Source organism: Micropterus salmoides, unplaced genomic scaffold, assembly GCF_014851395.1.
Source record: "Micropterus salmoides isolate LMB-PRFRI ecotype aquatic unplaced genomic scaffold, ASM1485139v1 Ms_hic_scaffold_16, whole genome shotgun sequence".
Classification (NCBI taxonomy): domain Eukaryota; kingdom Metazoa; phylum Chordata; class Actinopteri; order Centrarchiformes; family Centrarchidae; genus Micropterus; species Micropterus salmoides.
Genome location: NW_024040707.1, coordinates 24,921,402 through 24,945,522, shown reverse-complemented (window position 1 = coordinate 24,945,522; position 24,121 = coordinate 24,921,402). Strand labels below are relative to the sequence as shown.

Sequence of the window (24,121 nt, the reverse complement as noted above, 5' to 3'; positions counted from 1 at the left end):
CCTTCGCTGCCTTGAACCGCCCCTTGGGCTGCCTCACCCGGAGTCTGGGAGGGTCAGCTGGATCACCTGACCCGCCTGCTGCCACCATATCAGGCTCGAAGACGGTGGGGTCCTTCACATAGTCTCGTCCACGGCCTCCTCGAGCGACTCAACGGCAGTGGCCTCGTCCGGAGTGTCAGGGTCCAAAGCTGATATCCTCAAGCACTCTGCCCGTCTGCTGGTACAGGAACTCCATGCCGATGAGCTCCCCTGTCACACAGCAACAACAGGAAGGATTTGTTAAATACGCAGCAGGTTTGGTGAAGTCCTTAACCACTAAAACCACCACTGTAGGTGTGCAGAGGCGCCACCTGGCCCTCAGCTGCAGTCGGTGGTGCAGCTGCGCGGTCCTCATTCCACCTCACCAGTCCATCGGCCAGGAACGCCTGGAAATGCTTCGCTTTAGCTCGGGTCCCTGAGGAAGTAGGTTGTGGAACAAAAATGTAATTACTTGTGCATGAAGTGTGAATTCAGAATATTTAATCATCACAAGACACATTAAGGTACCTGGGATGAACCCGTTGAGGTGGAAGGACTCCAGAGATGTGGAGCCCCTCGCGCAGCGGTAAACCAGCAGAATGGAGGCGGGACATTGAGAATTTGGAACAAATCCGCGTCTCTCATTGGATGCGCAAAAGTTTGATACTATGAAATTGGTAAGATATTAACTGGATTTCACTCAACAGCCATGGGATCAGTTGTTTGTCTTTTATTAACCAATCTTTGGTGGGCAGTAAGCAGTTGAAAAACCTCAAAAGAGAGATGACAAATACAAGTTTTATCCGAGTTGATAGCCAAAATAAAATTATTCACATTTAACTCAGATAAACACATTTCTGCCATTATAAGTTACAACGTTTCCAATTTTAAAGTAAATGTTATCCAAATAAATACCCATAATTTTAAATCCAATGATCAGAATTAGTATATTTTTAGCCAAATTCACATTTTAGCCAAATGCAATACAAAATATTTTAGTAGTAAAAAAATTCTATTTACTTTCTAATCATTAGTTTTAAGCTGTATATTTCTAGTAAAGAGTTATTATAAAAGGTATCATAGCCACACAACTAGATATGTTGGTATTTTAATTTTCAAAATGTATATTTTCTTATCTTTCCTTTTCCCCACTTGTTTGATAAAACCAAACAACATTTGAAGTTACAAATACCACTGCAAAAAGTCCTATCAAAGTCAGCAAGAGTTAAGAGTCTGTGTTTTACCAGAGCATCATTAGCACTGCACTGCTTAAGTCAATCTAGCCAAAATATGGCCAATATGGCGCTTACCGGCTGTCCTTCAGTTTTGTGGGGGGCTTGGTCTTGCACAATCACTTTAATGACAAAGATCAAGTTTCCTTGGTTTTGTGGTGCTATAAATGCTCCTTCCACTGCGGTCTAAAGACAACAACAGAGCCAGCTACTGGCACGCTCAGATTGCCTGGAAGATTTGTTCCACCTGGTTCACCACTGATTGAAGGGGAGGAGGGGCTCCCAGGCAGTTTGTCAGCGCAGGAACAAATAGAGCCTTCTGATTGGCTGTCGGTTTTCCCGTGGCCGGGACACGCCGAGACGGATACTGCGCAGCGACTGGAGGGAGACCAGGGAGGCGGGACATCGCCGGGAGCTACCACTGGATATGAAATTGGAACATATTGGAACATTTGGAACAGAGATAACAGAAGAGCCTCAAAGAAGAGAGGAGGCAAGAAGATAAAGGTACATAAGAAGGCGGACTGAGCGGTCGCACTTTTTGCAGGCCATGTAAATTGATTTTTAAAAAACCTTCAAACTATCAAAAAACCACTTGTCACTGCCACATGCCCCAGGCACAAAGTATTTAGAGCAAGCTAAACCACTTTTAATTTTCCTGAGCTTCCTTCAACATGTACTGTATCACTATGGCTGGAGCTAGCAACGATCATGGCTACTAACTAAGCATGTGATGATGAAGAAATTGATTTGATGGAACAAACCGAAGAGGTTTGCAGTTCTTCCCCAATTTTTTTATGCTTTTGGGCTTTGAACAGAAGAATTGATCTCATATATACAGTATTTGCAATCAAATCTCCTGTCTGTCCCCAACATTACAAAGGTCCTGCTACCTTTATCCTTCTGGCGGGTCGGTATCTATAAAGCCAAGTGCTTATAGTCCATATTTGTGCTGCGGATGAGAATACTGTACCAACTGAGTCTCTGTCACTCTCTGTTTGTTTGAGTCCTGCACAGGGGCGTCGCACAAATATCTGGGCCTTGTACATAAGCATGCTCTATTAGCCCCTCCCCACATCCACGGCAATTTGTTAGTATCTTTGTGGGCCCTCCTCACATGAGGGCCCTTAGCCTCAGACACCCCGAGTCCAATACCCCTGGCCCTGCAAGCACAATACCAACACCTGTCTCTCTCCCTAGTTTCTCCCTCATGTCCTCTTTTCATTCAGTTGCTCTTCCTGAGGTTTCTTAAAAATTTTTTTCCTGTTAAAGGGCTTTGAGGGAGTTTTTCGTTGTCCAAAAGTCTCCCCTTAGAGAAAATGTGTGATTTTTGACATTGGGCTATAAAAATAAAACTGATTTGATTACTGAGATCATACTGCCAAAGTGATGTACAATTAAATAATATCAATTTTAATTTACTTAAAGAAACAGACGGAATATTCTATCGGAATAATGGAATAATATATCCTGGCCTGAGTTGTTCTGTACTTTGAATGTTGTTTCAGTCTGTTTCCTGTCTTGTCTGGTTTTGGTCTGTGTTTGTAGTCTTTTTGCCTTGTCTGTTCAGTGGTTCTGATTCTTGTTTCAGTCGGTTTACATGGTTCGGGGTTCTTGTTCCATGTCTTGTGTTTTTCTCTGATTTCCTCTGTTTAGTTTATTCTTATGTTAACAGTTCATGTCATTCCTGCTTTCTTGTCTTAGCTTTTAGTCCTGTTTCTTTCATGTCTGTGTGTAGTCCTAGTTCTGTGTCTTAGTTCTTAGATCTGTTCTCTAGTTCATCTTTTCCCGTTTGGATCGATCCTGTCTTCTGTTTCATTCATCCTGGTCTGTGTATCTGTCCATTTAGTCCGTTCTCCTGTCTTATTTTGAAATCGTCTGTGTAGGGTGTTTGTCACGTGCTTGGTTTTGGTTTAGGTCTGTATGTCAATCTGTTTTGTCCGTGTACTTGTGGTTTGTCTGTGAGTGCTGTGTCAGTTAGGTACATTTATAAGATTCTTTTTATTACTTAGAAATCATTAAAAAAAAATTCAAAATTCTGTTTCTGTTGTGTTTATTTTTAAATTAGTTAATTATGTGGACCCTACAGCAAAGGAGTAAAATGCCACACCTGACAATATGGAATATTGTGTTTTTTATGTCATGTTATGTAATGCAAATGTAAATGCTCCGTATTTGTATAGTTCTAGTCTTTTCGACCACTCAAAGCGCTTTTTACACTACATCTGCATTCACCATTCACACACTAAGTGCTCAAACAGAAACTAACATTCACACACATTCATACAGTGGCAGAACAGCTGCCAGGGGCAATTTTGGGGTTCAGTATCTTGTCCAAGGACACTTTGACATGCAGCCTGGGGGATCCGGGATTGAACCGCCGACCTTCCGATTAACGGCCAACCTACTCTACCTCCGCCACGAACCATTTAATTTTAGTGGCATCTAGTGGTTAGAGTTGCAAATTGCATCCCCCCTCCCCTATCCAAGCGAGTTGTATAGCTACGGCGCCTGAGACAGGACAAAGATGTCCTCTGTGAGATAGCAGAGAGTTGCCAGTCAAGAAATCAGGTTGCATTAGATTGATATATTATGAAATTATTTTGACTTGATTATTCAGTAAAAACATATGCTATAGTGAATATTATTGTCACTTGTTCATTAAACAACAGCCACATCAAGAAATGAAGTGCTACATGATGTCTCATACTCCTGTAATACATTATTTTACTGTACTGTAATTATACTTTTTGTTACATCTTGGGAGGGTTGGCTCATCTGGACTAACATACCAAAGTAAATGAAGAACATCTCAAAAAACTATCACATCTAGTGCATCAAGTATGACCACTGAAAGATAACTGAAAAATGTAAGCCTCGCTGTTTCTGCACCACAGTCCATTATAAACCACATAATACATGAAGTTTAAAAAGGCATTGTCAGGTGAGGATCAAGGCTCCTCTCGCTTTGCTTAATTAATTAGATAATCAATCTGCAAATCTTACTGTTGAGAATATTTCTTAAGTGTCTTAATTGATGTAACAGGGAAAGGTAAAACAGGTCTAGCTTAGAGTGTTTCTGACATGTATTTCTTACATGTACTTGTCCTTGTCAGGAAGACAACAATAAACTGATTAGTTAAGAGACAGTAGCTCAGGCGTCAGGCTAGCAAATATCAGTGTTCTTGATTGATTTACGCTGGGTTGATTGTCCCAGCATAAATCATGGCGTTGGTTGTGGCCCCCTGGATTTTACCTATAAATGTAAGTATTGGATTTCAACTCACTTCAAAAGCCACCTACACAAATGTAAAAAATAACAAGAGGCATAAAAATCTACAAGGGATAGTTCAACTCCATATTAAACCCTACGGATTAAGAATAGGATTTCATTAACCATGTTGTGTACATAAACTTTTGCAACATAGTGTATTTCGGATCTTCACCAAGGGTCACCCTGAGGTGGTCTGCTATCACTGTGAAGTGAAATCAGTCAGTGGAAACAGGAGGTTTTCTTACAGGAGGTACAGGAGGTTACTCCGTGTATCATTAGCTCAACACAACAATCCAACAATTTAACTTAACGTTAGCTAACGACGGTTCGCTAACCTTAATTCACTTCGACCACTGCAGTTGGTCGCCTCGATAAACAACAAACTATGTCAAACTGATTACATAAAGATATGTTATGGCTAAAAATACGATAGGCCTATTTATTATACCTTTATGTTGAGTGTTGTTCAGTGTTACTATCTGATGGCGCCCTTACTCAGTGTAATACCCCAGATAGCAGCTGACTCTGGGCCGAATCCGCCTCCAAACCGGCAGATCCGTGTAACAGTCACGCCCGTTTTTACTGTCCCGTTCCAGATAGTATTATATTATATTATATATTCATGTAGTCTGTGTGCACTCAGGAGTGGGCGTGAGCATCCATCAGTCGGCGGAATCATAATAGTTCTGGCCCGGACTCGTCGGAACGAGCGTGCGAATTGTTTCTTTTTTTCTCTTTCGAACCGGTTCATACCGGACCAGAAGTCAGGCGGCGGAATCGTAGTTGTTCTGGCCAGGGGCCGTCGGAACGAGCGCGCGAACTGTTTCTTTCTTTGGATCAGTTCGGACTGGAAGCTTTGTGGAAAGAGTTTATAACGGTAAGTTGAACGATGTTTCAGTCAAACAGTTTAGTGAGTTTAGTGTTTTTAATAGCGGTGTAATGCTTGTTAACATCATTAACATCATCACATCGGAATGTTTTGACCGGGTTTTAACTTCTTAAAATGGCTAAAACTGTTGAAGAGGCATTGGCTAACGTTAGCTTTTTAGCTGGACAAGCTAAATTAACCGAATGAACGGATAGTTAAGCTAGCTAGCATTAATAAACAACTTTGTGTGCAGCTAGCTTAAAACATTAATGCTGTTTAACGTTAGTTAACTTACAACGATGTTGTAACGTTAGTTTCCAACAGCACCAACTGACAGCACCTGTCTCCTTTTTAGGTTCAGTCTTTTCTTCACCCCTGGCTGAGAGCCCGGGATTAATAGGGTTAGTTAAGTTAATTTAAGTATTTTTTTCTGGCTTTGATTTGATCTTGGCTATAGTTGAGCATAACGTTATAAAGTTATGATAGGTAAGTTAAGTGTTTAAAAAATCAAAGCCATCTAAAGAAGTTGGAATTTTCATCTGACATTAATCAAAACGTAAATTCATTATGACAAATAAGGTCTATGGGCGGGAAATCTCCTCTCTCCGTGTCTTTTCATTGACTTTGTATGAAATCACACTGCGGTATTATGGTTGAGGAGCAGTTCCTGATTCATTCTGGATATTTATTTGGGGCGTTTTCCGAGGGATATAGTGTGCTATGTTAAGCTTACCAAGTGTTTACCCTCAGATTTCTGTCAGGAGCTGTAAGAAATGTTATTTGTTTTGTCTAGAGGCTGATGGTTCTCAGTAATTCATCAAATTTTACAGTTAAAAATTACAATGAGGTTCATGATATCAGTACACTGAGATGGCTGGCAGTGGTACAATCAGCATTACTCATTCTTTTTAATTTGCCTCACATTTTTTTGTTGCACGCTTTGTACATAACGTTACTACCACTGGGGTTTTTTCTGGGTTTCACATGACTAGTTGGAGTTGGATATTGTATTTTGGCTATAAAATCTTTGTTATTTATAACATGGTCACGGAAAATGGTTAAAATCTAAATGGCTGGCAGTAATCATCTATCAAGACAAACTTATCGCTTGTCGCTAATTAAAACGTTATCTTGTGTGTTTAGGCCGTAGAATCTCGTGTGTCTCCTGGCTTTAGCTTTATATGTAGAGTATGGTATCATGAATGTGCTATATATCTTCTCATCTCTCTCAGGGAGAAAGCAAATCTTACTTTCTTACTATCATCATTACTAATGGTACACTACACTATGCAAGACTGATAGCAATGTCAATGTATTGAGCTTTTTAACTAAGCCACACTGTTGCTATTATTAGAGTTTAATACTTCTGCATTCATTTAAAAATAACACCTGTGTCATAGGTGTGTGGTTACTGTACGGTTACTAGAAACTAATCACCTGCACCTGCAAGTCAACTGGAGTGAAGTTTCTTGTTCCTACAGTTGTTAAAGACAGAAATGAGCTGTAAAATGTGTTTATTAGATTGAATGTTAGTTTGGCAATTATCTACTTTGTTTTAAGTTTCTGTCCTCTCTTTTTATTCTTCAAATAAAATTTAAAATGTGTATTTTAAATAAAATTTAAAATGTGTCACTCATCCGTTCTATCACTTTCTTTGTTGAAATTCTGTGTAGGACAAATAGAAACAGTCTTTGTAACAGAGTGTAACAGTAGTTTTGACTGTCCATGCTTTTTAAATTCAAAAGAAAAAAGTAATCGAGTTTAAAATGCAAGGAAAATGAAAACATAAGTAAAACAAGAAATCTTAGTGTACCTTAGTGATATACAAGTCACTATTTCTTATACATTATATAGACCAGCTCCTGCCATAAGTTCTGTGGTTGAAACTATCCCAGTAACCCTTTGGCTTCTCAGACAGAAAGGGTATACTTCACTGTTATCTAGTAGTAGGATCCATAGCACTTGGTGAGTCATGCACAACATCTGATGGTAAAAATTTTAACTATCGCTTTAACAAAAAAAATCATATTTTGTATATGTTTTGTGGGTATAGATCAAGGTTATGAAAGAGGCCAGAGGTGGTGTGAATCCAGGCCAGAACTAATAAATGGAGCTGGCCCAGTGCATTGGCCCGTTGTGCTAAAGGACACCGGCCCGGGTCCGTTTTACAGATCTGGCCCAGAACTTATGAAGGATCTAGGCCAGATCTGGGCCACATGATTTTTGCTATCTGGGACGGTAGTAAAACTTGTTACGCCCTGATGTGATGTCACTACGCTCTATGTAGCGCATGTGTATGGACAACAGTGTTCGCTTTCTTAAATTTAATGTGCCTGTCAAAGAGGCTAAGGAGAGATAATGACTGAAGTCTTGCTTGACATCCGGATGCGTTGATGGGGTTGCGCACAACTGCTCAACACTTTATGTAGGCTACTTGTGTTTAACGTTGCTTGAGCTAAGTGTTCGTTGCAAATACGTGTATATTTGGACGGTTGACATTGTTTGCCCTCCCAGGAGACAGAAGTAACGTTATGTTTAATGGCACAAATCCACAATCTCCTCCTCTCGGGGTTTTCTTTATCGGACAGAATTCTATAGAAACACAGCCCTGGTTTGTCTCCTCTTAGATTTGTGCATCCGTTTTCACGACAACAAAATAAATGTATCCCTTCTAGTTAGGGACCGTCTGCAGTGCACATACAATCCATTTTAAGTGAATAACGTTTTTGTTTTTCAACATAGAAATTTCAAACCACTGCTGATATAGACAGCGACCACCCTTAAACATTGCACAGCAGCAGCTGCATAACACTGGTTTGAGATTTCTATGTTGAGAAACAAAAGTTATTTACAATTAAAGTAGATCTTATTGCACTTTGCAGACGGCCCCTAACTGCGCGCGCTCCCCCGTAGGCAGCTTTTCGTTTTCAGAGATTTATTGGACTGCAACAGGTAAGTCGAGCCGTTTATATTTTCAGAAAAGAGGCGAACGAAGTCCAGGTATAAGGCTGTAGAAGCCAGCTGTTGTTGTCTTACTGCTGAAACTCCGCTGTGTGGTCCAGATGTTCTGGATCGGGTTATTTATTTAAAGTGAAACCAAAGTTTGTCGAGTTCTCAGAGCAAAGACTTCCAGATATTATAATAGCTTTCTGAGGGAAAATGCTGTTTAAAACGATATAACATTTATCGTCTGTGTCAGGTTCATCAGATGCTAGATGATCTGAAATCTAGTTAACAGTTTAGAGACATCAGTGTTTTGTTACAGCCAGTAGAAGGAGCGTTTCCTGAAATGTAGTCTAACGTTACAAGTTTCCTTGATTAACCTCGTTCCTGAAGGCGAAATTTATTAGCCCTTTCATGCCTGCATTTAAAGTTAGGCTAGCAACTCTAAAATCTTTTAAAATGTGTTTTTTAAATTCGGATTAAACATCGGCTGTGAAATTCACTGTCGAGTCAAAGTCCATCAGATAAAGTTCCAGTGTAGGCCTACACACCAGATTCCTGTCACGAGGTCTTTCCCATTTTACAGCAGTCAAGCCAGTCTGTTTTTCTGCTGTTTTATTTCAAATTAAAAGTGAGCTTCTGCTGAACACAATGGGCCTTTCCGGAACTGCTTGCTACTCCGCCCCATTGAGTGCCATCCCAAACCAATGAGGGCAGACAGGTAGTGGGTTGTTAAACCCTCTGATGCGGAGTCAGCACCGATTCTAGCTTGTTGAAGGTGTGTAACACCCTTTGCTGCAAGATGGGGGACCTTTCTTTCAATTTGCGTTCCCGTGTGACTTTGCCGGTTAACATGTAGGATTTTTAACTTCCTAAACTACACTAACATTTCATATCACCATTCACAGGTCGGAAACGTGTGTTTAATTAAAAAAAATGATCTCGACTGATAGACAATACAAAGGTTGTTTTATTGAACCGTATTCATACACAGGGAGATTAGGCTACATAACAAGCAACAAAGGCATTAAAGAAAAATAGTTGGCCTAAGTCTTTATATATTTAATTCTCCAGACTATAGCCTATAATGCTTCAATATAATGTATGATTTATATTGAAATGGTGTATTTGTGAGTGTAACATTTTTCATACAGGCTAAGTTAGAGAGGTTCAAATATATGGTCTTGTCTTTACACTGAATATCAATCTTTTCATAAAAGAATATAATATTTATTTTTGTAAATATCTAAAGTCATGTTCTTAAAGAAATATTCAACACAAACACAAAATGAATGACAAATGCTTTCAGTTTCGTTATTGCAAAAAACACACTTTTCCTCAACATCAATATCCTGAATCTTAATACCACTGTTGTTTATTTGATACACATGTTATAGCAGCGAGTGCACCTGTAACGTCACATCCTATTTATGCTGGGGAGAGAGTTCATCTGAAAGTTGTCCGCTATATTTAAACCGTACGCGGGTTAGGGAGCTCGATTTGGCTGTGAGGGTGACTCTGACCAGAGTTCACTCCATGTCGGAGTGGAAGTGGCGAGGCTCTAGTTTCGGAAAGGCCCAATGTAATCGGTGTGGCCGAAATGATTGAATTAATGAATAATGAAAGAAATGCTTAAGACAACACAAGTATCTAAAGAATACAATTTTCACAGAATGCTTACGAAATTCAGACCGATGTTTGGAGAAAATCTTCTGTTTCCATTTAATCATTTCACTTCACAGTGATAGCAGACCACATCAGAATATCCCTCAGTGAAGACCAGAGCTATTTGATGGAGGTTTTAAAACTTACAGCCCTTAATAATGTCTTTTCTGCACAATTCAGATTGGCGTTAAAATCAACGGTTCAAATGGTTTTTTTTTCTGAATTTAACCAGTTTTAGATGGATGTGAAAAGAAAACCTCTTGTTTTCACTGACTTATTTCACTTCACAGTAATAGCAGACCACCTCAGTGTCCCTCTGTCACTGTGGACAGAGCTGCACCTACACCAAACTTAGCCAGACTCATTCCACCAATTCACTACACAAAAGCCCATTATACTGCTACTGATACTGCCAAAATATTTTCTTGTAAATTTACGACTTTATTCTCTGAGTTTTTCTCAGAATATTACCCCCTCCTGCAGCTCCGTGTTTGTTTTATCTACATTGTCCCAAATAGCCTACACCAGCCCTATCCAGTTGGTGGCCCATGGGCCACATCCGGCCCAGAGGCAATCTCCATGTGGCCTAGCATCCATCTTATATATGACAACATAAGTAAACTAGTGGGAGTAGCTAACGATAGCTAACGATAGCTAACGCTAGCTAACGATAGCATGTGAAACTCACATGCTCTGTAAGGCTGCAAATAATGATTATTTTTGTAGTTCACTAATCTGTTAATCATTTATTCGATTAGTCAGCTGTTTCATGTGCAGGATCGCTCATTTCTCATTTCACGTGTGTTTTCTTGACAAAACGTGGTTTGGAGACCAGAGTCAGGTGACACAGCCGCTGTCAGCTCGTGTAGTGTGTAACCCCCTCTCATGATCAGTCACGTAGTGTGAATTGAAAAGACCAATAAATATCTATCACCTATAAAGGTGCACAGGGTTGATCCCGTTACCGGAGGGGGGGCTCCGCCAAGCAAAAGTACTTCTTAAACGACGCATCGATGAATTATTGAAATAATCTACAGAAGCTTTGAATAGTAAAATCATCGTTAGCTGCAGCCCTAGTAGCATGCATACAATGCCTTGCAAACATGTTCACTAATTGGTGCTGAGTATAAGTAGGTCTACTAGAGAGGAGCTGCTGCAGAGCGGAGCGGGTCAGTCAAGGGCGTCACTTTGTGTTGAAAAGCGGAACGGACATAAGGGCTCAGATGAGGGCTGTGATGGTACATTTGAGTAATGAGACGTGATGCTGCAAAAGATTTTTAACACTATTTAGATTAGATATTTGATGCAGAAATATATGCGCTGGTGTGGGGGTCCTCCCCAGAAGATTTCGAGCATTAAACTCGTAATTTCCTACATTCTGGAGACATTTTCTGCTCCAATTTACGGTGGAAATGTCTTTTCTAATATGAGGGAAAACTACAGTCCCTTCCAAAAGTATTGGAACGGTGAGGCAAATTCCTGTTTTTGTTGTTCACTGAAGACATTTGGGTTTAAGATCAAAAGATTCTGAACTCTTGTCTAGTATGAGACAAGAGTTCAGAATTTCAGCTTTTATTTCCTGGTATTCACATCTAGATGTGTTAAACAACTCAGGACGTTTCAGCATTTGTATTAGACCACAGCATTCTTGGGTGAGCAAAAGTAAAGGAACAAATAATCTTAAAGTAAATAACATTTAATATTTGGTGGCATAACCCTTGCTTGCAATAACTGCCTCAAGCCTGCGACCCACTGACATCACTAAACTGATGCATTCTTCATTGTGATGCTATTCCAGGCTTTTACCGCAGCTTCTTTCAGTTCTTGTTTGTTTCGGGGTGTTTCTCCCTTCAGACTCCTCTTAAGGAAGTGAAATGCAGCTCTGTTGGGTTAAAGTCAGCTGATTAACTTGGCCAGTCTAAAACATTCCACTTTTTCCCCTGATGAAGTCCTTTGTTTTGTTGGCAGTGTGCTTTGGCTCATTGTCCTGCTGCATGATAAATGTCCTCCCGATTAGTTTCAATGCATTTCTCTGTAAATTGGCAAACAAAATGTTTCTGTCCACTTCTAAATTCATTCTGCTGCTACCATCATCAGTTACATCATCAATAAATATTAATGAGCCTGTTCCAGAAGCAGCCATGCACGCCCAAGCCATGACATCACCTCCACCATGATTCACAGATGAGCTTGCGGATCATAAGCATTTCCTTTCTCTCTCCACACTTTGGCCTTTCCATCACTTTGCTAGAGATTAATCTTGGTCTCATCAGTCCATAAGATTGTGTTGCAGAACTTTTGCGGCTCATCTCTGTACTTCTCTGCAAATTTCAATCTGGCCTTCCGATTCTTATGCTGATGAGTGGTTTGCATCTTGTGGTTTCTGCTCTCTGAGTCTTCTGCGAACAGTGGTACCTTCACCCCTGCACTGTGGAGGTCGTTGCTGATGTCACTTACTGATGTTTTGGGATTTTTCTTCACAGCTCTCACGCTATTTCTGTCATCAACTACTGTTGTTTTCCTTGGCCGACCTGTTGGACGTCTGTTGCTCAGAACACCAGTAGTTTCTTTCTTTTTCAGGACATTGTAGTAGACCTAAATTTATTAGTTATGCATTTTAATAAATTTATGAGAATTGATACCCAATTATGAATTTTTAAGATTCATAAAATAATTTTCCTCGTTAAGGGCACCACCGGAGTTGTTATAATCCTAGAGTCTCCGGACCTCTAGGTATTTTGAATAATTATACAATTATTACTAGTGATCAGTTAGTTAATAATCGCTCAATTATCTTAAATCAGTCAGTCAGTCTCATATCTAAAGGGTCAATTCTCTTGGCAGGAACTATAAATAGGCAACACACACAGCTCTTGATTATATTACAGTGACATTATTCTCTAACTAAGGTGATAAAAAGATGGTTGGATACAGGGAACAAACATTTGCTGAACAATGAGCCTGGAGGTTCGACTGTGGGAAGCATTTGACTCATACGGCATAGAAGAACTAATGAGAGTAAACTAATGCTATAGTTTAGGAGTTAAAATGGACATCTGATCACAGGACGTGTGTTAAGTCTTACTGCTTGTCGACAGTCTGCTTTTGGCCTGTTGCACGGGTCCCACACTAGCTGCCGATCCTGGCTTTTTGCTAGGGATTGTCCGGGGTTTTCCGTGTCTGATTGAAAACGCCTCCTCCGTCTGGCAATTCGGCTGTTTTCAGGTTTCCTTCGTTGTAGCTGGTGAGACCACGTGGCTTGGTCTGACCTCGGTGAAGTTGGCTCGACGAAAAAGGCTTAAAATGGAACTTGGTCGTTCCTGAATTAGTCCAGTGTAACTTAACGGACTCATAACTTTAACAAACAAAAGAAATAAAGAAAATAAAACAAACTGAAGGCAGATCGATGTCTCGGCACTTCAGGTGTGTAGCTTCAGGCGAACAAAGGCCTGTTTGTTTCGCTGGTCGACTGAGGGCGTTGCCTGGCGCGGCACGCCGGCGCGTGCCGAAGCATCCAGAGAGCAGAACAGAGTGGAAGAGAGCCAACAGCGAAGCGAAGAGAGCAGGTCGCGTGTCGCTCTTTTGTTGTCTGGGGCGTGGTTCCCCAGGGGGCGTCTCAGGTTTCCCAAGGGACTGCCTTTCTAAACTTAATGTCTAAAGAAAAGAAATCTATTTGCACGTATTATAATCAAACATTTTCCACAATCGAACCTCAATGGTTGAACTGTTGTACTGTTCTAAGCATTTGGTAACAGGAAACAATTGTCACATTATTGGTCAGGATATTTATACATTTAACCGCATTTCCGACGAGGGCATGTAATACTTATTTCGTCGACTTGGGGGAGCTCAGGTTACATGAGGAAAGCTTGGATTAAATCAAAGATCGTCTCTCCTTAGGAACCGGGGAATTTGTTGATTCATCCTTAAATTCAAGCTGGCGATTAAGAGTATAGTAAAACATTTCTTTGTCATCATTTCTAAAGGAATTTTGTAAGAAAGTATTATGAACAAGCATTGATTACATCAGATGAAGGAGTGTCTTGCTGAAAATAAAAACACTGCACAAGTAACTTCTTTCAGCACTAATATCAACAACAGATAGCAACAACAGTTAACATAACTACTCAAATAGAGGCAAACATATTCAGGTAACTAAAGATTTAATTAAATTTAATTAAATGCTTTGAGTATTTGGAGACTGCAGTCCTCTGTCATCCAAAGTTCAGTGTCTGGAACATGTCACACTTAGGTGAGACAAGGAGTATCCCTTTGATGTGGTAATAAAACAAAGAATAAGGTCAGTTGCCACGGAAACGTGTGTGGGGGGGGCCAGTTTTGATAGGCTGTTCAGGGAGATGCCAATGGCTGGCTCATGTCCCTTTGTCAGTTTAACAGTCAGGCGCGTTATCAGCTTCGGAATCAAAAAGGTGCCAGTTTTATGGTCGGGCTAGCACTTAGAGAAAGCAACTTTGACCCCTCCCCTTCTTCTCTGGGGAGGAGAAAGGAATTTAGGGTAGCTCCACATTTATTCCATGTAAAATGCACAAATCCACACCGTTGTTCACTAAAACATTCAGCACGGATTGCTGTGCTTGCTATGCCCAATGTTTGTCCAATGGCTCTGATTGATTTTCCTTCTTTTCTCAGCTTGACAATGGCTTGCTTTTCTCACATAGACAGCTCTCTGGTCTTCATGTTGGTTTATCCTCTTTAACAGGAAATGCAATCTTTATAGGTTTGAACCAAGGATAAAAACTTAAGGGGCTTTCACACCTGAAAGTCCGCACCAAGGTCCGAACCAAAGTTCATGTTTTGATACATTTTGATACATTCGGTTAGTTTTGGTTTGGTTTCACACTGTAATTCTGCGACCGCACTAAAGGACTTTACATGAGAGACCTGCATCCTGTCGTCATCATCTACGTTGGCTGTGTCTCCCTGTAGGTTACTTGACATTGATTTTGTTTATTAAACAGTTCAGCGGGGAGCTTTGACAAGAATGAATGAATAAAAAATTTACATATTCATATTTGCCACTACATTGCAGTGTTTCCTACAGAATGACAGTGTAACTGTGGCAGGAGGGGGGTGTGTGCACAAGTGCGTGCTGGCGTGCATCGATATTGACAACAGCTATATACAGTGTGCTAGTCTCGAAAATCCAGATGTATTATAACATTAACTTAGCTCTCCTTATTAGCTAGGCTCCTTACATGCTGCTTTTTTTAAGCCGGGTCTCCGACATTGACAGCGTTGCGCAAATGCGCTACGGCGCTCTGCAATCAAATACGATTTTTAATAGGCTTCGTAAAAAAAAAAAATTGAAAATCAATGTGTGGTAGTCAGCGTTGATATTATGGTGGGCCGCTACAAATAAATGAACGTATGGGAAACACTGCATTGTTATTATTATGGTATTAGGTTTCTACCTGCAGCACCAACTATACTGAAAGCTAGTTCAAATTCACAATTAAACGTCCTCGTTGAGAGATGGTGGCAGTGTGATACTATAGGCCTAGTGGCCGTCTGTATCAAAAGATGAGCTGTCACAGGAGATTTATAATTGTGTCCATATCTAGATGCATTTCTCCGTGCATTTATTTGTTTCTGGTTTAAACGGCAACCGCCGAACTTCCTGCAGGCTAAATAGTCTGAAAGTCCAAACCATCCAAAAAATGCTTTCACACCAGAAACTAACCGAACCATGGTTAAGGTTGATCCGAGTTTTGCAGGAGTTTTCACACCTGCAAGTGTGGTTCAGACCAAACTGAAAAGTCCGAAAGCCCGGACCAAACGAGGTAGGTGTGAAAGCCCCCTTAGACTGTCCCACACTGGATGCAGTATTTACGTAATCGATTACGTCGATTCCAAACTAGACCTAAACTCGAGGTTACCCTGCACGGGGACTACCCACCACGTCTATAATCAGCGTTAATGATGAGAAGTAGGATATTAATACACACCACTTCATAAAATATGTTTAGATTTCATCCTGATTATTTCCACTGAGGTTGAAATGAAGTTCTGAACACAACAGCATTACGTTCAGACATTCAGTGAGCTAGATTAAAGTAAGAAATTTACAAGAAGAAAATCGAAATTTCATGAAATTAATGTAATAAAAATCGAAATTCACTCTGTTTTCTTCTGAATACGCCCGATCCACGGCAAAGTCTCTAAGGTGCATGATAGTGATTGTGGGCTAAACTCAGGAATATTTCCTCACTGCTAAATCTGATTGCAAAGTTGCGTTCCTCTGGAGAAATAAAAAAAACTCCTATTAAGTTAACAGCGAGTCAGTGTCAATCAGTGTCTGCAAGTCCCTCCTTGTCTTTGTGTTTTAACAGCACATACATTCATGAGAAAGTCAAATCAAAATGTATATTAAAATCTCTAAAATGTTATAAGAACAAAATGAATCAGTTAATTGTTGTTTGAATGAATCATTAGGCTACTATGTGTGTCCGTGGCGGGCGTTTGAAATCAATGATTCGTCATGAAACAGGAAGTTGTTGTACTGTACATGCAAAACTTTACATGCTTCATAACGGTCCCACCATGAACACATCTACATGCCAGTATTCAGTTATAGTGAGAGCGCCACCTACTAGCAACAGGAAGTAAGCCCTCTTTTGTAATCATCATTTGATTTGCATGAAATTTTCACAGTGTGGTCCACACTTCACATACTGGGATATAACGTGTAATTAGCAGGTGCTCTCTAGCGCCACATAGGGGACACAGGAAGTGACGTTTAACTTCTTTGTGAGCCGTACAAAGCGAGTGATAATTCAAAGCCGCGTTCACAAACTTTGGCATCCGCGCCACGCACAATACAACCCCCATGACACGTCTCGGTGCGAGGGCCCGTCCAACGCTGTTAGCAGCTTTAATTCCTAATTCTTATAATTTCAAGTTTTAAGTTTCATCTTTCTCTTTTTAAGATAATACTTCCTTTCGTCTAAGCCTCAATTTCACTCCTCACTGCTAAGCACCCGTTCTCGTCTCATGCAGCAAACAGCACCAGCGTGGACACTGTGGCCTGTTTGTATTGTACTGTCCTGCCTCTTTTGTACCCCCTTAATAGGGCCCATGCTACTTTTAAGGTTTTTTGGTAGTTTTGGGAGCATTCACACCAAGCGCTTGAAGAAGGCGTGACCGTGCCTCTGATTGGCTTAGCCTGACGGTGGAGTTTCTGAGATAGACCTGGTTTAAAGAACAGAGGCGAGTTCATCCTCAAAATGTTTTGCACCAGTTTGCAAGTTTTGTTGCAAGGAAATTTGAAACGTTGCACAACGGGCTTCAAGGAATGTTTAGTGGGCGTGTCAGAGGTGTGACCCAATCAGGTGCGACAAGTATGTAAACACAGCTCTGTTGAAAAGGCAGTAAAGTGCACTGCACTTGCGTGCACAACAGTGCGTTCAATTCACCAGCGTTTCTGTTGAAAAAAGCGTTTTGTTACTTTTTTTACGGAGCTGAACTCAAACCAGGTTTCAGCTGAAAGAACAGGAAGTTTTTGCTGGTCTATTGACTTTAGCAAATTAGGTTATATTTTTATTTCTTTAATGTCTACATTATCAACTTAAGCAACTGTGACACAGCAACATCCCCTCGGGGATCAATAAAGGATTTCTGATTCTTTTTTCTGATTCTGATAAACAGTTTGCTTAGCAGTTAGTGTAATCTCTACATGGATATGTTTCTTTTTCTTTCAGATGATGTCCCTGTCCCCTGATTTTTCCCCCTGCTGTACAAAATGATGTTTAGAAGAAAACCTCTGGCACCTGCAGCATTGATGGTAAAATCATTTTTATCAACTTGCATAAGAACCCGACAGCCTAGTTACAACATTTCTGCATTACTTCTGCAATGTGCCTAACTGAACTGGAAACAACCTCACAGTGCCACGTGGTGGACTAGCGGACTGGTACTACAGCAAGCTTTCATGGCAGCAGTTCATGCATCACTTTACTCCTCCCGTCCAACTTTTCCTTCTTTGTTTAAATGTTTTCCTTTATGATAATGTCTCTCTAACATCGACAAACATTTCAGTGTCAAGAAAGAAAAAAGATTTTAGGTTTTCTGATCATCAGCTCTGCTGAGTGATGAGCATCTGCTCTGCTGTTAACCTCTGTAACAGAAGAAAGATGATGTGGTGAAGGTGAAGATGGAGCTGTTTAATAGTACTAGTGGGAAAGTGGAAAGTTCCTTTCCAGTGATAGGATGAAGGTGGGGGTTGTGCACAAAAGAAAACATTTCAAAGCAGTTTTGAAATGAAGAAATACAAAATAAATACATTGAGTGAAAAGGGAAAATACATTCTACAGTATATATGGGAAACACTGGTGTTCCTTCACCTTAATAGACTCACCTGTTGACAACTCTGAGGTGAAGCTGCTTGATAAGAATGTAATATTTAAACTCTGCCTTTTACGTGCCGGTCCACACGATGACTTCACTCTTATGACTCTGATGACACAAATATGACCTCATTAACTCTCACGTGACTTCCTGCTGGTCTAGGGGAGTGGGGGCCATAAACATATAGGCAAAACTGGTATAGATCTTAAAAAGGTAACTTTTAGTGGTAACCCGGAGATGCAGACAGGTAACAATAAACAAAGGAGGGTGGATGAGGGTGCTGCGAAAACAACAAACCAAGTTAAAATAAGAGGTCCTCAAAAGGAGGCCTGTACCTATCTATATATTTAAACAGGGTTAATTCTTGCTACAAAAGAACACAAAGAGCACAGCACCCACTACACCTGAGGAAAACTAACTCAATATTAAACAAAAATACTAAGTGAATTTCTCCACTACACACAATGTACAGCTAACAGCAAAGTACACAAGTCAATAGGCAGTGACAAGCTGCCTCGAGCAACAGGTGGACTCTCCTTATGAGTACGAGGTAATCAATGTGGTGACCAGCCATTGGTTGAGCGGGAACAGGGGAACCAATGGGTGGGACTGAAGTCAGCACCCCCAGAAACCAGGAAGTAGGCGGGTCTTCTTTCCACAGGGACACAGCCTACTTGGTAGAGGTGAGACAGAAAAGGGGAAACACAAAAGTGACAGCGACAGCCGTGACACTCACCTGCAAAGGTTAAATGATGGGACCTCCTAATGTTATAGTAGAATCTGTACTTTAGCTGATGTGGTTTTATTTAGTATCTTTTGGACCTCTAACTATCTGGCTGACTGAAATAGATCTACACAAACACAAAGTGCTGCTGGTTTCTATCTGAGTTTAGTTCAACAGCTTCTATCCATGTATTTGATTTGCAGTTTGACTTCATTTCAACCAGGCTTCACTGAGACAAAACCCTTTTTCATTCTCTTCACAGATACTTGTGATGAATGTCTGCACAGGACACAGCCTCACATGTCTTCGAGGAGAGTATCAGACAGGGAATGAATGCTGCCCTGTTTGTCCTGCTGGTAAGATCCAACTGAATGTTAAAGACATATTTCACTTAACATCTGGAGTGTTTTTGTTAACTTTCAGGTGCCAACAATGATTACCAGAATTAACCACACCATCATTGCCACTTTGTCACTGTGCAGAGCTCACAGCATGTGCTTCACCCTCTTAGATTTCATATTTTCATTTAATGGAAACGTTATATTGCAAATAATTGTTTCCTTTTCAACAGGAAGTCGAGTTAAAACAGATTGTACAGATTTCATACGGACTTCCTGTCTGCCCTGCACTGAGGGAACCTTCATGAATCAGCAGACTGGACGACCAGAGTGTTTTCTTTGTTCAACCTGTGATGCAGGTAGATTTCTGTTATTATTTCCTAATTATTAGTAGAAATTTAGTTAGTAAGCATATGTCTTTGCTCTACTCTGTATTTCCCTCTGTATTTTTTAAGCCTGAAAAAATGTGCATGTTGGTCTAGAAGATTAAAAGTGTAGTATCTCCATATGTAACCTCTATATGTGCTGACAGGTTCTGGTTTGAAGATAAATACGTCATGTACAACAACATCAGATGCAGTTTGTGAACCACTGGAGGGATTCTATTGTCTGGACTCTACAGGGAACGGCTGCAGGGCAGCACAGAGACACACAAGCTGTCAACCAGGACAATACATCAGCCAGAAAGGTTGGTTTCCTTGTGCTGACTTTAAGCTTCTAACTGTAGTTTAAGTTTTAAATGAGAAACGTAACTTAATGACAACTTCCTCATTAAAGCTGCAAGTGGTTATTTCTGACCACAAGATAGCAGAACAGAAGCTCCACCATAAATCTGCAGAAACTGTTCAGACCAGTTGAGTGATTCAGTCAGCCTGAAGCCGTTAAGGGAACTTTCGGATGATCAATCAATTACTTAAAGATTAACTAGGAAAATGTGAATTCTAAAATTTACATGGACAACATTAGTTTAAGAGTTAACAAAGCAGAAGAATTCTCTCTGTCAGGATCATTTGTTTGGGGAAAAAACTTGTTTTCATGTGATTACAACTGTTACCCAGAGAAGTGGATGTTACACTGGCCAGAAGAGAAAAGTTTAAAAGTGGAATTTATATCATTTCTTGACAGTTGTCAACTGACATCAACATATTAGTAGTTTTATCCATCCATCCTTCCATCCATTGTTAACCGCTTATCCTGCGTACAGGGTCGTGGGGGGCTGCAGCCAATCCCAGCTGACATCGGGCGAAAGGTGCGATTCCACACAGAAAAGCCAGGGCAACCAGGGTTCGAACCCAAAACCTTCTTTCTGTGAGGCGACAAAGCTAAGCACTGTACTACCGCAACGCCCTAGTAGTTTTATATTATTTTAAATTACATTATGACACTGAACCTCAAGATGTTTGAATACTTCCAGTGTTCTCTCAAACTGTGGTCAGTTTGTTTATGAGTCTGCTGTCCTTTACAGTGATTCAAATCCCATTTCAATCTGTAGTTATGAGAAAAATGAACATCTCGTCAAAACCTCAAAAAAAAAAAATGTTTTTCCTAAAACATAAAAAAAATGGAAGATTATGTTTTGGGTCGTGTTTTTTTAAATCCGCTGAAATTAAACCGTCCTTACATTTCATCAGATCAGTCTGATGAATATATATATGAATATATATATATGAAAACTGAACTGGTTTCAATATCTCTAATCTGTGTTTGTACAGGAACAGCATTCACAGACACAAAGTGCTCTGACTGCAGCGTTGGAACATTTTCAGATGGGACATTTACGTCCTGTCAGCCGCACACACAGTAAGAGAAGCTTCACATCAGACATCTGAAGTCTTCCAGCAGCAGTGAATTCATGGTTTCCTACAAATGTTGCTGTAAAAATGTCCCTCTATCATTCCAGATGTGAATCAATAAACCTGAAAGCAGGAACTGCTTCAACCGATGCTGAATGTGGAGAACAAAGTTCAGACAGGACAGGAGTTGTGATCGGTGCTGCTGTTGGGGGGATTCTTTGTTTATTAATTGTAATACTTGCTTTTTGCTATGTCAAAAAGAAGAAAGGACGTCTAAACACAGGTATGATTTGTATTTAGATAATAAAAACACTGTCACATCATTAAGTTGTTGATTAAGGTGTTTATTTGTAATGTTTTATTACAGAAGACATTCCACAACTGGAACGTTTTATTACAAGAAGAAAACCAGATGCAAACAATCCCCAACAGGTATGTTCTATACTCTTTACTATAGACGGGTTTCTGTGCAACGTCATCACAGAGATGTGTGCGCAACTATGGGGCAGAAAAGCATATCTAGCAGCAGTGTTGGACAAATTACTCAGAAATTGTAATGAGTTACTTTATACTCATTTAAAAACCAATGTACGTGCCGAGGTAGTTTGGCATTTCAGACTTTTGTGGGCTTGTCCCAGCTCTCCCCTAGTACTTTACATATTACTGGGTATTAATGGTAAATAGTCACATTACTCGTTACATTACAATTACTTTCAACCATCGCACCCCATCTTTAAAAGTGACGGGAAGCCTGTTCAGCAGTGCATTTTAGAAATAAATCCACTTTACTGGAACAATAGTTAACCTAAAGTCAACAACCAGCCGAACTGAAAACACTGCAGCCTCTCAGACCAGAGGATGCTCTATCATATAAGCTATGGATATAGGCTATTTAAAAATAATTTTAAAAAAACAAAGCAGGTCCCTCCAGATTTTAACTAATCGCGTGTTCATAACAGCAGCCATGAGTATGATTTTTTTTTTTTAATGCCACTGTCAGAGATCAGAAAAATCAAGCAAGTGTCTCAAATTTGAACTAACATTTTGCAAATGCATTTATAAGAGAAGCATTCAGTGCTTTTACAAAACACAAAACGTTGATTAACGCCACTCTCTCCTGCTGAGTGGATACTTCACTGGCAGAAACGTTAGCTGCCGGAGTTTATTTCTACAGGCTCAAGTTTCACGTTGCTGTGCTGCTTTAGCAGATGCTTCAATACAAAATTGTTCACAGTTGAAAGCGTTTTGCTGGTCGCACAGAGTTTACAACAGAAGACCATGTTCTTTGCATCTCTGAGTGTGACACAGCTCGGCCTAATGGCAGAACGTTACTTACAGCTGTGGAAAGAACGCCTCTCCTTCTTTCTCCATTCTTCCTTTAGTTTTTTGGCTAGCAGCTGACTTGAACAACATAAGTTCTGGTTCCGCTGACCTGCAGAGCGGTTGCACCTGATATATTAACATGCGAAATGAAACGCTAACAACAGAGTTTATTATTGAGTCAACAAGAATTTACAAACAATGCCTAATCTACGTTGATTACAGTTGTTTACTACAGTCTTCTGACCGGCTACCAAAGCGCTTTGACCCCCTGGCTGCATGCGCATCCAGCAGTGTTTGTATAAAAGAAACCAGTCTGAGTCCATTTTACTGTTATGTACAGTAGGAAGTAGAAATGATTTTTCTTCTAAGTAATTAAATAACATCACTCATTTATCAAATTTTCACAGAACAGAAACGTGAATGGAGAAGAAATACCAGGTGAATGTCCTGCACACGGCGCTACAAGCTGAACACTCTACAGAAGTGCTGGTCTACAGTCTGGATCATTATCTCAAACATATGTTACTGTACAGAGACTGAAGTCAGCCTGGAATAACAACGTGGAGCAAGCTGCAGACTTCCAGTCAATCATCTTCATGTGACTGTACATGTAGGCTTCTTTCTTCTTCTGTGGTGGTCACAGAGCTTACGGCTGGATCTGAACACAGACAGACTGAAACTGGACTTCATCTGTCATAAACCAGAACAAAGAGCTGGAACAGAAGAAAGATTCAATCTGAACTACAACATGATGGACAAATGGTGACTGATAAAAGCAGGGAAGCTGGATAGTCTGCAGGTACAGCTCCAGGTGGGTACAGGTGAAGAACCAAAGCAGCGTGTGGTAGGAGGAGAGGTAGTCCACATGCCAAAATTTTTTGTGGAACTTGAACTCCTGGAAGCCTGTTTTTAACAAGGCGTTAAATGGAAATCCAGTCGGATGTTGTGATGGAGCCAGTGTGGATTTGTGCATTTTATATCAAATAAATTTGGAGATCCCAAAGTCTTTCTCTCTCCCTGAGAGAAAGAAAGGAGGGGGTTTGAGATATCAACCCTCAACAGACAGCTGAAGCAACCAAAGGAGGAGGTGAAAGGTTTGCTTTCCCTAAGGGCTGTTTCTGGGCAGTTCGATCATAAAACTGGTCACCTTTTGGCAGCAGCCGAGACAAGGCTCTGTGCCTGACTGTTAAAATGACAAAGAAACACTAATCAGACATTTTCTTTCTCTCTCCCTGAGAGAAAGAAAAGGAGGGGTTTGAGATATCAACCCTCAACAGACAGCTGAAGCAACCAAGGAGGAGGTGAAAGGTTTGCTTTCCCTAAGGGCTGTTTCTGGGCAGTTCAATCATAAAACTGGTCACCTTTTGGCAGCAGCCGAGACAAGGCTCTGTGCCTGACTGTTAAATGACAAAGAAACACTAATCAGACATTTTCTTTCTCCTGAATAGCCTATCAGAACTCTTTTTAAGAGAGGGCAGGAAACCCTAAACTGCCCCCGCACACGTAACCATGGCAACTGGCCTCCCTCTTTGTTTAATTACCCCACATCAAAGGATATTCTCCTCTTCACGCCCAGATG

At 40.5% G+C, this 24,121-nt stretch overlaps 1 protein-coding gene and 1 long non-coding RNA gene across 2 annotated transcripts; one reads left to right on the top strand and one right to left on the bottom strand.

Annotated features, from left to right (window-relative positions):
* Positions 1-6: 6 nt before the first annotated feature.
* LOC119905749 lies at positions 7-1,729 on the bottom strand. The gene is made up of 4 exons (XR_005444874.1): positions 1,329-1,729; positions 547-789; positions 351-454; positions 7-249 (listed from the first exon to the last, which is right to left on the bottom strand). It is a non-coding gene; the product is annotated as an uncharacterized LOC119905749 (long non-coding RNA).
* A 6,560-nt stretch (positions 1,730-8,289) lies between these two features.
* Positions 8,290-23,757, top strand: LOC119905746 (tumor necrosis factor receptor superfamily member 14-like). The gene is made up of 9 exons (XM_038723044.1): positions 8,290-8,344; positions 17,719-17,801; positions 19,351-19,444; positions 19,660-19,785; positions 19,959-20,114; positions 21,139-21,226; positions 21,327-21,502; positions 21,587-21,651; positions 22,950-23,757. The coding sequence occupies exons 2-9, from the start codon at positions 17,760-17,762 to the stop codon at positions 23,010-23,012; spliced, it is 810 nt and encodes a 269-aa protein (XP_038578972.1). The 5' UTR covers positions 8,290-8,344; positions 17,719-17,759; the 3' UTR covers positions 23,013-23,757.
* The last annotated feature ends 364 nt before the right edge of the window (positions 23,758-24,121 follow it).